This window comes from Pecten maximus, chromosome 6, assembly GCF_902652985.1.
Source record: "Pecten maximus chromosome 6, xPecMax1.1, whole genome shotgun sequence".
Lineage (NCBI taxonomy): Eukaryota > Metazoa > Mollusca > Bivalvia > Pectinida > Pectinidae > Pecten > Pecten maximus.
In genome coordinates this window covers 36,672,131-36,685,318 of record NC_047020.1, presented here as the reverse complement: position 1 = coordinate 36,685,318, position 13,188 = coordinate 36,672,131, and the positions used below count along the sequence as shown (strand labels likewise).

Below are 13,188 nucleotides of genomic sequence, written 5' to 3'. Positions count from 1 at the left end.
CTATTCAACATATAACTGCAACGACTCGTTTGTGATACTTAGAGTCTTAAGTGTTGACCAGAGATGACGACCAAAAAAACTCGAATAATGTCAAATCTGGATGGGGAGGTGCAAATGATCTATAATTCAATAGACTTCTTAATTCAAATACTGGATTTCGAAAGATTATAAGTGTATATTCTGAACAATATCACTATAAAAATGGAATAAAACGTGAAAACAAGTTACATTGAACATCGGTAACCGGAAAGTTCCAACAACAGTATCTACACTTTACCAACTGCACCATGACCTGCACCTTGGCCTGCAGCTTGTCCTGCACCTTGACCTGCAAAGTTGACATGCAAAGTTGACCTGCACCTTGACCTGCACCTTGACCTGCACCTTGACCTGCACCTTGACCTGAACCTTGACCTGCACCTTGACCTGCACCTTGACCTGCACCTTGACCTGCACCTTGACCTGCACCTTGACCTGCACCTTGACCTGCACCTTGACCTGCACCTTGACGTGCACATTGACCTGCACATTGACCTGCACATTGACCTGCACATTGACCTGCACATTGACCTGCAAAGGTTTACGAAACACAAACTCTACATTAGCCGAGACATTAATACAGTAGTGCCAAAATGAATTAAACTATAAGGTATATAGTAAGTATGTGTGTTGTCTGGAAACCAAGTCAATAACATAACATGGGCGTAAGGATTTGTGTCTTATTGTGAATTACCGCCACGTGATTAGTATTAGTCCGCCAAAACGTTAGATTTGTTTTGGTTTACGTATCGAAATAAACAAAATTGAAGATACATCTATCCAAATTAATATTGATTATCAATATGCACAGATGAATTATTGTTTGGCCTTTATATATCAACAATGAAATATTGCTTCTAGCACGGATATGAAAACGATTATTTTATGAAGAACTGTTTTTCGTATTCTTTCACAAGCTCAAGTTCCCAGTATTTATTGATAGTCTTGTAAAGATACGCTCTATAAACAAAATTCTTTTATGAAAATACCAGGATCGCATATATTGCCTTCGCCAATCTCATTGGTCGGTCTTGACACAAATAGAACATGAAAAGATTCACAGTTCATTAAATTTATCACCAGACGAATACAATAAATCACCTCATCAACCTGAAATATGCAAGCCTGAGTTGCCAAAAGAAGGTAGAATAGAGACAGGCCTTCATTACTGCTAAGACAAATATATTAGTATATGTTCCTTTCTGACAGTTATATTGTCTTTTGTATATTTCTCGAAATGATCATTGGGTAGTTTAAGACCAATTCCAGCTTGACGTGCAGGATATGTAAAAAAGAAATACATATTTATTTTTCTTAATAGTCAAAAATTGTTGACGTATGATGAAGGCCAGAAACAGAAATGATTGAATTTTGTTAACTTGATGTTAAAGAAGTGGAAGACCTTGGGCTAACACTTTTTACTCATAAATATCATCTGCACCCATTTTGACGTTCAGTATTGATATCTGAATTCTTTTCTCAAATTGGATAACCTAAATATAGTTTATTACTGACAATCTAATCGATTTCAGAGCTCGCCCAGCTATATTTGGTATCTATTGTAGCAAATTGATGATAATTTGAAGAAGCAGATGATTTTAGAACTTTATGTGCCTTCGGCAATTCGCAAGACATATTAGAGCAAACATGAAAACAGATTTTAAATAAAATAGGATAATTACAAAATCTTAAAGATCCTGTTTTTGCGTTTTGGTCGAAAATAGCATTTTTATTTTATTCCTAATGCGCTTACCTAAACTAAGTTTAAATAAATTTATCATCAAGATTCTTCTTTTCTTCTTCATTTTTCTTCTTGAAGAAACTATAGCTTTAGCTGCGTTACATTTCTACCTAATGGCGGATCCTGCAATCAGGCTTTCGGAAAACAATCAAGATATTTGATTAAGAAAACAGATTATTTATAATATATTTAAGTCTTCTCGTGAATAATATATACATAGACGCCTTAACAGATTTTTACGCTTCTTAAATTAGAACCCGGATATACACATAAATAACTATCATATTACAAGGTGACACTGCAATGATCTGATGTTTACGAAACACATCCTTGGCGAGAGTTTGCACGATCGATACCTCTTTTGTATGGAAATCACAATAGTTTATTTGGTTTCATCCGACTTGACTTTCGAGGACGGCATTCTGGAAAGCAAGGTGGACTGTAAATTCTTCATTTTAAGCCTTTAACATCCGAAACCAACAGGGAGTAAGGCTGGACATAGGAACAGCAGACAGTTATACTGAAAGGTTACAATCAACCAGCCAGCTCATTAAATATTCATGGATTCTCTTGATGTATATTGACCATTCCAGGGATCTTTTGGCAACGCTGTTGACTGTTATGGGTTTCTTTCTCTCTGATTTGTCGGCGATTAGAACAAAACTACGAATATATAACAATGGGTAGACTTTAGCTAATATACAATTAAATAGTCTGGTCTCAAGACAGCAATATCCGCAACGTAAAGATAACTGAATCACTTTCATGTGGTGATATTTTGGCCTATATGGATGCTACGTTTAACAGGACTGACAATAATGGTAAATTGTGGCCGTCGCAATTGTCTGATGTCTATTTTTCAAAGACTAATGGCATGTTCTATGGGCATACGAGTAACAGGAACAAATATTGCAAAGACGAAGAAATGATCCGAGAAGGAATTAGCAGCTTTCTAGAAAGTAAAGAAATTAATGTATTAAAGGGAAGCATGATATCACGTTTCACGATGAGGGTGTAGAGGATGAGAGGTGGATAGGGATGGGGAGGGGTGGGGTGGGGTAGGGGGGTTGGGGGTTGGGGGTTGGGGGGCTAATTATATGAATGGAGGGTACGTAGTACGGAATGCTTCTACCATTGAGAATATTGGTCATATGACTATGGAACTCTGCAAAAACCCGTCTTTTAGAAATTTTGCTTTAGGAAATATTTTGTAAACCGTTTATTGATTTTGATATAAAATACTGCATTGATTCGTATTCAAAATCCATCACATAACTGGGACACAAAAATACATGTATCTTCACGCAGTGCGTGCATGGAATTGACAACACATCATATTTTCCCGCAGCTCTTGCACCGTTTGGTGTGTACAGGATTAAACATTCTTTCGATAACAGATTTTTTGACAAAAATCATAATGAAGTTTTCGGTGTATTAAAAACCGATTTATTGCTCTGGGGAATATAAACCGTTTCTGGAAACAGTCCATACTGTTGATATGCTACCTCTGATAAGAGTTTGAATCTATCCAGAAATAAATGAAATTTCCTATAATGGTTTAGGCAAACTCTGGTTAATTCGCACGAAGCAAAAGTTCAATCTACGGTAATCTTGGAAAAAGCTAAAAAATAAAAAAATAAAACTTAAAAAAACAAAACTATTAGAATAGTAATGGCAACAATGCGATTAATACCACAATAACACACCTGGTTCGAGACTAAGTACACTCGGTTCGGGACTATGTAGAATGTATTCGATGATATGTAGAATTGGTTCGAAACTATTAAGAATGAGTTCGAGACTATGTAGAGTATGATACATGGAAGGTATTAAGGCCGTAATGGCGGACGTAAAACTCGTAACATCAATAAATATGTAGAATTGGTTCGAGACTACTCAAGTATGTAGAATCGGTTCCTGGCTATGTAAAATGAGTTTGAGGCTATGTAAAATAATTTCGAAGATATGTGGATTCACAAAATTTAGTAGTATAGGTACGAAACTATTGAAAAGGTTTGAGGCTATTTAGAATGGATTAGAGGCTACATAGAATGGGTTTTAGGCTATTAAGAACAGGTTCGAGGCAATAAAGTCTGGGTTCAATTATATATGGATTTAAAGGGGGGGCTACCCTATAAATAGCTCGAGATCTCACGAGTTCTTCATAATGGACGTGGCAATTTCAAAATAAAGCAGCCTCCTGCGTCAGCTTAAAAATCACTGGATAACAGTAGATTTATCAATAAGTTTGTAATGAAATTAGTAGAAAGGTTTCAATGCTATGTAGAACGGGTTCATAACTATAAATAATGGGCTAGAGGTTATGTAGAATGGGCTAGAGGTTATGTAAAATGGGCTAGAGGTTTTGTTGAATGGGCTAGAGATAATGTAGGTTAAGTGCTATATAGAAGTGTCCAGTGGCTTTGTATAGTTAGTTTAAGACTATGAAGAAGGGGTTCGAGACCTTGTATAGTTGACCAGGGTTTCTCATGTACGTTAGTCGGTGAGTCGATTAAGCTGCGGTGTAGGATGGATTTTAGATGTACAGTATGCCATCCCAATTGCTATGTTGCTTCCATGACATCCATTCGTTACAAGTTTTTTTTTGTATATTCTCATTTAGATCCTGAGTGACCTTTAAAATCAATCAGTCAGCGCATTAGGAACATCCTTTAGGTGGCACCAAAAAGTCTGCTGCAAATGAACAAATCTCTGGAGAAAGTGTTTCGGAAAATTCGTTTAAGGAATCTTAATGAAAACGAGGAAGTCGCTATCATAATCGCTATTTTCAAGTATCTTTGATTTTGCGCATTGCAGATTAAATGAAAATATCATAATTATGGCAATACACTCCACAAATAATTGGTTTATGTATCCACAGAGGAATCAGTGCTTTTCCTTGGGTAGAGGTCTTCTCTTATATGGTCCCTTGTTATCCTTTATTATGATTCGTGTGACCGAATGTGGAAACAGCCGGCACGCACTATATGACGCTACGCACTAATAGTAGAGTAACCAAGTCGTAAATGATGTCGTCATCAATTTTGACGAACATTCCAAGGAGCATTGAAGATGGCGCGATGAAAAACTTTCATAAAAACTTACGTTTGATTGCAAGTATGTGAGAACAAATTCAATCATTGGTCCTGTTCCGTGAACAAGGATATCTCAACCCTCGTGTAATTGTTTGGCTGGTCAGTACTCGGCAAGCCTCATGCTGACTGGCCAAACTCTTACACGCGAGTTGAGATATCCCTGTCCACGGAACAGACCCATGTTAGATTCTATTAGTCTTCCATTTCAGATGTGTAAGATTCCTATGTATGACATACATTGTACACTGTTATTTGTTTTTACTAATAGAACATTCCCCAACTTTGAGGGTGTCGCAGAAAAAACTGCAACCCGAGGGGTGATTTTCTTGTCTAACCGAAGGCTCTGTTGAGGGTTAGACGATCAAGACCATCACGCCGAGGGTTGGAGATTTCCCTTTCACGTCCTCAAGTTAGAGAATGCTTGTTGAAATATTTCTTTAAAGATATAACACAATGTTAACGTGACGTGATTGAATTAATGAATTTGTGTGGAACTATATTTTGTGTACTTGTGTACTTGATGACCTTGATGACCTTTCCCGCCAAATTGGAACTATCTGTTACGCTGTTACATCGATCTTTCAGCTGTTTCGTCACTACGTATAACGAACGTAGAATACTGTTTCTTATGATTTTTTTCAAAGATTACGTTGAAAAATAGTTTTGAAATGTAAATATAAGAAATAATTGTTATTTTTTGTTGTTCACTGGTGTATGAACGGCATTTTTTGACAGATATTTTAAATGACGCGCGTCAGCGCGTCATGTTGAAATATCTGTCAAAAATGCGCGTCATTTAAAATATCTGTCAAAAAATGCCGTTCATACACCAGTGAACAACAAAAAATAACAATTATTTCTTAAATGAATCATATGAGACTTGTTTTATCTTTCGTAATGCTATCGTTAAGCAATGCACCTACTGTCCAATATATTTGTTTACAAACTTATGGAGATCCCCAGCAGTAACTTGTCGGGGGAAAGTGAGAGCAAAATATGTTTGCCCTTCAGTGAAGATCTTCACCGGAAACCATCGAGACTCTGCCCTTTCCGTTTTAATACCTCCCCAAATGACAAGAGCAGGATCTTGTTGGTTTCCGACGTTGGTTATGGGTGTAACAAACAAATCTCGTCCTTTAGGGGAAATTCCTGAATGCCTTACCACTAGCAGTACTTCGATGTCTACTTTAAATTATATCACACGGCCGGTTGCAAATTCTTTGTCACATCTTGATGCTAGGGATATAGAACATGTACATTAATCTATAGAATATATTACAGAAGGAACCGAATATATAGAAGGAAGGTAATAAAGCAAAATTCATTTTATTATGCGTGATGCAAGTTTCCTTATTAATTACTGTTACACAACACCCACGACAATCAACACATTAATATATGTTTTCCACAGTCGTCTTTACTAGCGTTTAGTACAAAGTGTGTAACCGAGCCAACCCTCGTCTATGACTGCCCAAACTTAGCTCTACCGTTTGTTTTTACTGTTCCTATCAGATTAATTACTTATAAAAATTTGGTGTCCTGGGAAGGTCAACTCTGAGGTACACTGGTCCGTAGCACATGCCATATCAATTTGATAAGGCCCCTTACTTCTCCAGCATACACTAATTAGATGTCAACAGACCCCACCGGTTATCTATTGATATATGGAGACTGTCTCCGCATCACTTCTACACACAGAGTCCATCTGCTGGCTATACCGTTACATTAAGATTAAATTCCTGTATTTAATCTAACACGGACATTTTTATAATTTCTAACCTTTAACACCTCCCTCCTAAAAATAAACTTCTATAACAAGAGAAGTTTATAGGACTGATATCTATCTGATAGGTTGACTCGGTACACGGTTACATTATAAAGATTATACAGAAGAAGTAGACAATACTCACGCTTAAAGCTGAATCCAAATAAATCCATAATAAAATTACTTAATATCCAACTCAAATAGACTTACTGTTCACATTGAATACACTTATTGTCCACTTTTTGAATACACTTATTGTCCAATTTGAATGCACTTATTGTCCAATTTGAATTCACTTATTGTCCACTTTTGAATACACTTATTGTCCAATTTGAATTCACTTATTGTCCAATTTGAATTCACTTATTGTCCAGTTTGAATGCATTTACCAAGTTAATTGAAAATTAACCAAGTCCTAAATACGTGATAATCCATCTGCATTGGCATTATCCTTTCCTTTACGGTATCTCACGCAAAAGTTGTATTGCTGTAAAGCTAGTGCCCACCTCAATAGGCGCTGGTTCTTGTCTCGAACCTGGTTTAACCACACTAATGGATTGTGGCGGTCTCCACGACGAAGTTTGTACCACTTACAAAATGTGCAACGGACTCGATTGCCCAAACTATGGCCAGGCATTCTTTCTCTATCGTGGCATAGTTCCTTTCCCTCGGCAGTAACTTCCGGCTAAGGTATGCTACAGGGTGTTCTTCACTTGCTTGCTTTTGTGTCAAAACAGCGCCAATAGCGATGTCACTGGCGTCTGTTTGCAGAACAAACTGCTCCTCAAAGTTTGGCATTGACAGCACTGGTGCTGATACCATTTTAGACTTTAGGTCTTTGAAAGCCTTGGTAGCATGTTCATTCCAGATGACCTTTGTTGGCGCTCCCTTTTTAGTAAGGTCGGTAAGCGGTGCTGCCAGCTCAGCAAAATCTTTGATGAACTTTCTGTAATATCCTGTCATCCCTAGAAATCCACGTACCTGTTTCTTTGTGATAGGTAAAGGAAATTCAATCATTGCTTTGATTTTGTCCGGATCTGCCTGAATTTTGCCACCTCCAACAAGGTGTCCTAGGCACCTTACTTCTTCCTGCCCCAAACTACACTTACTTGGTCGAATAGTGAAGCCATACTCCCTAAGTCGCCCCATCACAGCCTGAACATCCTGCATATGTTCCTCCCAGCTGTTGGAGTGTATGATGATGTCATCAAAATAAGCCAAAACATGGCTTAGACCTTGAAGTAGTTGTGTCATGAGTCGTGCAAAAGTTGCTGGAGCTGTTTTCATTCCAAACGGCATGACGGTGAACTCGTAGAGTCCAAACGGCGTTATAAATGCAGATTTTTCTCTGGAATTTTCAGAAAGAGGCACTTGCCAATAACCCTTAGTTAAGTCCAAAGTGCTCAAATATCTAGCATTTCCCAGCTGCTCAAGTATGTTATCGATGCGGGGAGTTGGGTAAGCATCAAACACTGTAATGCTGTTCAGTTTTCGATAGTCCACACAAATTCTAATCGTTCCATCGCGTTTTCTGACCAAAACTATTGGTGAACTCCATGGACTCTTTGACGGTATGATTAGGCCTTGCTCAGCCATCTCATCCAGTTGTTGTTTTACATCAGCCTGCTGAGTGTATGGAATCCTATAAGGCCGTTGTGTTATGGGAATCTCTGATGTAGTTTTTATCTCATGTTCCACTACAGTTGCCTTCCCTGGCCTTGTCGTAAAGACATCCTCAAAATCAGCACACAACGCCCACAGTTCCATCACTTTGTCACTGCCTACGTTTTTGTTGACGTTAACATCCTTAACTGTCTCCTCCGAGTCATTTGGATGAAAGATTTTTCCCTCCTGACCAACATCGTCACCCTCTACTCTGCTAACTATGTACATAGCACGGTAGTACCGTTTAAGCAGGTTCACGTGATACGTGACTATTCCTCTGCGACCTCCGACGTTGACCTTGTAATTGACATTGTTGACCCTTTCAGTCACTCTATATGGTCCTTTCCAGTGTGCTAGCATCTTGGCGTTCTCCGTCGGGAGTAGAACAAGAACTTCATCCCCTGGACTGAATGATCTTTCAGTTGCCCTTTTGTCGTACCATACTTTGACCTTGGCCTTCCTTTCTGCTAAATTATTTTGAACCACCTGACTGACATCTTGAAGTTTTTCTCGTATGTTTACTATATGGTCCACCACAGATCTTGGGGTGTCTCCTTCTCCTGTCATGATTGATTCTAGTGCTTGTAAAGGTCCACGAACAGGCCAACCGTACAGAAGCTCGAAAGGAGAAAATCCAGTTTCCTCATGTGGGACTTCACGGTATGCAAACAGGGTATAGGGCAGTAACTCATCCCATTGCTCGACATTACCTCCGCACAGCTTCTTTAGCATGGCTTTCAGAGTACCGTTAAACCGTTCTACTGTGCCATTTGTTTGAGGGTGGTATGGAGTTGTTTTGATACCTTTGATCCCAATGTTTCTGTAGAGGTGCGTCAGTAACTTGCTGGTGAAATTAGTACCTTGATCTGTCAAGATAACTTTTGGGATACCTACACGGCTGAACATTTCCATGAGTTTTGTAGCAATTCTCTCCGCCTCAATGCTAGGTAATGGGAATGCCTCAGGATATCGCGTTGCATCGTCAACTACAGTTAGGATGAACCTATTCCTTGATTTTGTCATTGGTAACGGTCCGACAATGTCCATAGCAATTTTCCAAAATGGCTGTCCAACTCTTGGCACAATGACCATTGGAGCTCTCTGGTGGTCACGTCTAGCCACTTTTTGACATACATCACACGTTTGACAGTAACTTTTTATATCCGAGAACATTCCAGGCCAATAAAATGATTGTAGGACTCTTTGCTTAGTTTTCTCTTGTCCAAGATGTCCTGCTAAAGGTCTGTCATGGGCAAGTTTAATGACAGCTTGTCTCAGTGATTTGGGAAGTACCAACTGTTTTCCAGCTGTTTTACCATCTCCAGTCCTCCACTTTCGCCTTAGAATGTCATGTTCCCAATAAAAAGCAACATCATCTTCATCAGCTTCCTCAGCTGACGACAAGGACTTCGCATTAATTTTACTCAGCGACTCATCCTCTCGCTGTAACTTGGAAAGTTCCTCTGAGTTGACCGTTGACAGCTCATCAACACCCAGCCTTTCCTCCGATCTTTCTTCCATAATGTTTCGAGGTAGTACTTTTGTTACCTCCATTTCACGCTCCACGACATGCTCCTCAGCCTCTTGCTGCTTGGACTGTGCCCTTGTCACTGCCATAACTGACCTGTCAAGAATATCCATTCCTAGTAAAGCTTCAGCAGCCAAGTCCGACACGACACCAACTTGAGCATGACCCTTAAAGCATGGAAGGTCAAGATCCACGATTGCCCGTTTTGCTTGAAACGGCTGGCCAATCGCCGTGTATAACGTCATACACTGTCCTTCAAGGATAGCACTTGGCTTGACAAATTCCTCACGAATTAATGTCACATCAGCCCCAGTATCCTTGACAAAGCTTATTTCCTGTCCGTCTGCAAGACCTGGCACACAAATCAGTCGCTCCCCAATTGTTTGCCTAACAAGATACGAAGCCTGATTTTGTCCTCCTTGTCTTTTATTACTCGGACAGTCCCGGGCAATATGGCCCCGTGCCTTACACTTAAAGCACACCACATTCTTCTTGCCCTCGCCAGCAAATCGCGACATTTCCTGTGAAACCACTTTACTGGCATTCGTACCTCCCGATCCCATAGGTATATGCCCAGCACTCCGCCTATTCTGATCTCTTTGAGGTACTATATAATCCTCTGCAGCCTCTACCACCGTCCCTGTTCCCTGGTTTCTACGTATCCACTGGGACTGTGCTCCTGGCAACGCCTTCAAGAAGTACTCTTCTCGAAAACACTGAATAGTATCACGCTCTCCGATGAACCTTGCCAAATATTGATCTATGCGTGCCATAAGTCCTCGGTATGTTTCATTGTGGTTTCTTTGGATACCAGATAACATTCCGAAATAATCAGACCTCCTTTTGCTGAATCGTGTAATTAAGGCCTTCCGTAGATCTTCATATGTTTTACTAGAATGAGAAGCAATCTCGCGAGCATCTCCAACAAGTAAGGATTTCAAATGTAAGACTTTGATATCTTCTTCCCATCCTGCTTGCTTGGATACCGACTCAAATTCATCCAAATATGTTAGCACATCTTCTTTGTCATGATTAAATGGTTGTAATTTAAGTTTCACTGGAATTTTCGTTGTGGCTTCAGTTTTTGTTGTGCCACGATTAAGTTCAAGTTCAAGTTCTTTCAGACGCAATTGATGCTGTAATTCCCGGTCTATTTTGTATTTTTCAAATTCTAAGCGTTGTTTTTCTAATTCAATTTCCATTTTTCGCATTTCAAATTCCTTCATTTCAGTGTTGTCTTTTAAAACCTTTGTCATAATAGTTACTTCTTCATCAACTTGTTCCTCTATCTGTTCACCAGTCATTAGTTCTATCAGGCTTTCCTCAGTTGCCATACTGCACTGTGATATGTTACTGCATACAGTTCATAGACCTCCTTTGGCTCAAACAGCTATAATAGCCAATAACAGTTTCTTGATATACCAAAATTAAAACACTTAATTAAGATACATATATCCCAGAAATGTGTTCAATATATCCCAGAGATGTGTCTGACAGATATATCCCACCGCTGCCACCAAAATGTTACACAACACCCACGACAATCAACACATTAATATATGTTTTCCACAGTCGTCTTTACTAGCGTTTAGTACAAAGTGTGTAACCGAGCCAACCCTCGTCTATGACTGCCCAAACTTAGCTCTACCGTTTGTTTTTACTGTTCCTATCAGATTAATTACTTATAAAAATTTGGTGTCCTGGGAAGGTCAACTCTGAGGTACACTGGTCCGTAGCACATGCCATATCAATTTGATAAGGCCCCTTACTTCTCCAGCATACACTAATTAGATGTCAACAGACCCCACCGGTTATCTATTGATATATGGAGACTGTCTCCGCATCACTTCTACACACAGAGTCCATCTGCTGGCTATACCGTTACATTAAGATTAAATTCCTGTATTTAATCTAACACGGACATTTTTATAATTTCTAACCTTTAACAATTACAACTAAAGATGATATAACATATGGGATAACCGGAAATTGATCTGCGCTTGCTTGAACATGTCACCAGGGGTGTCAGTTTGGCATAAAAGTCACACCGGGGCGACAGGTCTTAATCGCTGCAATACATCGCTGCCATAATTGTTGTGAAATTGGTCCGAAACTCATAATTACTCAAAAAACATATCGCCGAGTTTAATCGTGACGAAAGGTCATATCGTTTGCGAAAAAGAAGCGAAACAGGATGTAACGCGATCTGGGAGTACTGCTCGTATAATGAAAGAAACGGTATTGTGTGGAGACCTTGATCGGCGACACACTCTTAACAGCTAAATTATGGTGATTATCAGCAAGTACATTAATCTTCTCCTTTAAAACTATACTGTAGTATAAGGGTAAATTATATTTCTGTTTTGTTCTGTTGAAAACCTTAGATGATGAAATCTAGAAGTTATAATCACGTTAAATGTCCTTAGTCTCTGTAGAATGATAGTCAACACTGTAATGCCTGTTCCGTATCTGTTCTTGCACTGTTAAAGACAAACAAAATGAATTATAATACATAGCATATCGATTTCAGGAAGACGTAATATATTGCTAGGTCTTTCTATATCCAGAAAGCTGAAATTGCTTAATAATTCAATTACTCAACGACGAGAATATTTTTAATAGGTTGTGTTAGATGAGCTTTCCCTTTTTAACCACATAGCATTATGAGATGTTTATATAACCAGCATATGCCTTATCGTCACTCTCTGCAATGTTGTCTTGTAGGGATTAAAAGGGCGAACTTTATGAAATATGACGCACTGGTGGTAGTTGGCGGTAGGCAAGTGAATTCCTATACCCCAAAAATGCTATGATATGGACATGCTATGAAAGAAATAAAAGATGTAGTATACGATAAGCGCAAAGCAGGGCACGAGAACAATTTATTTTCCTAAATTGTCGGCAAAAATAATGACCTGTATAAAAAAAAGTTCCCCACTAGTCACACGTTCGATCTAGAAACATCCAAATCTGCTCCCTGAATCAGAATTATGTCCCTCAAAATATGTGGTGTGGTGTAAAAATCTGCTATAGAGGAAATAAATAGGGAGACTTAGAACACCTGAAAACAGAGCATAAAATTGGCAACATGTTTTCGGGTTGTATGTGAATAAAATATTGATTTGCGTGGATACTATAGTATTAAGAATGTTGACGTGGACAAAGTTGGGCAGTACCAATTAAAGATTAATCTAATTAATCGACACATCAAATAAAAAAAAAGGACGCGTGCATAGAACATTTTGGTAATTCCATTAAATTGGGAAATACCAAAGATCAAAAGAAGTACAACAAAGTCTTACTTGTTGCAAATTAAAGTGCATCAAATCCAATAGAAAAGACAATTACAAAAGGG

General features: G+C 38.8%; 1 protein-coding gene across 1 annotated transcript in view; it reads right to left on the bottom strand.

Annotated features, from left to right (window-relative positions):
- LOC117330166 overlaps nt 1-11,167 on the bottom strand; it is a 29,003-nt gene extending 17,836 nt beyond the window's left edge. Inside the window, exons 1-3 of the mRNA XM_033888387.1 lie at nt 7,235-11,167; nt 373-570; nt 278-328 (exon numbers count right to left, since the gene is read on the bottom strand). Of these exons, the coding sequence (XP_033744278.1) occupies nt 278-328; nt 373-570; nt 7,235-11,167 (4,182 nt within the window). The remainder of the gene's footprint in view (nt 1-277; nt 329-372; nt 571-7,234) is intronic.
- Nucleotides 11,168-13,188: the final 2,021 nt, after the last annotated feature.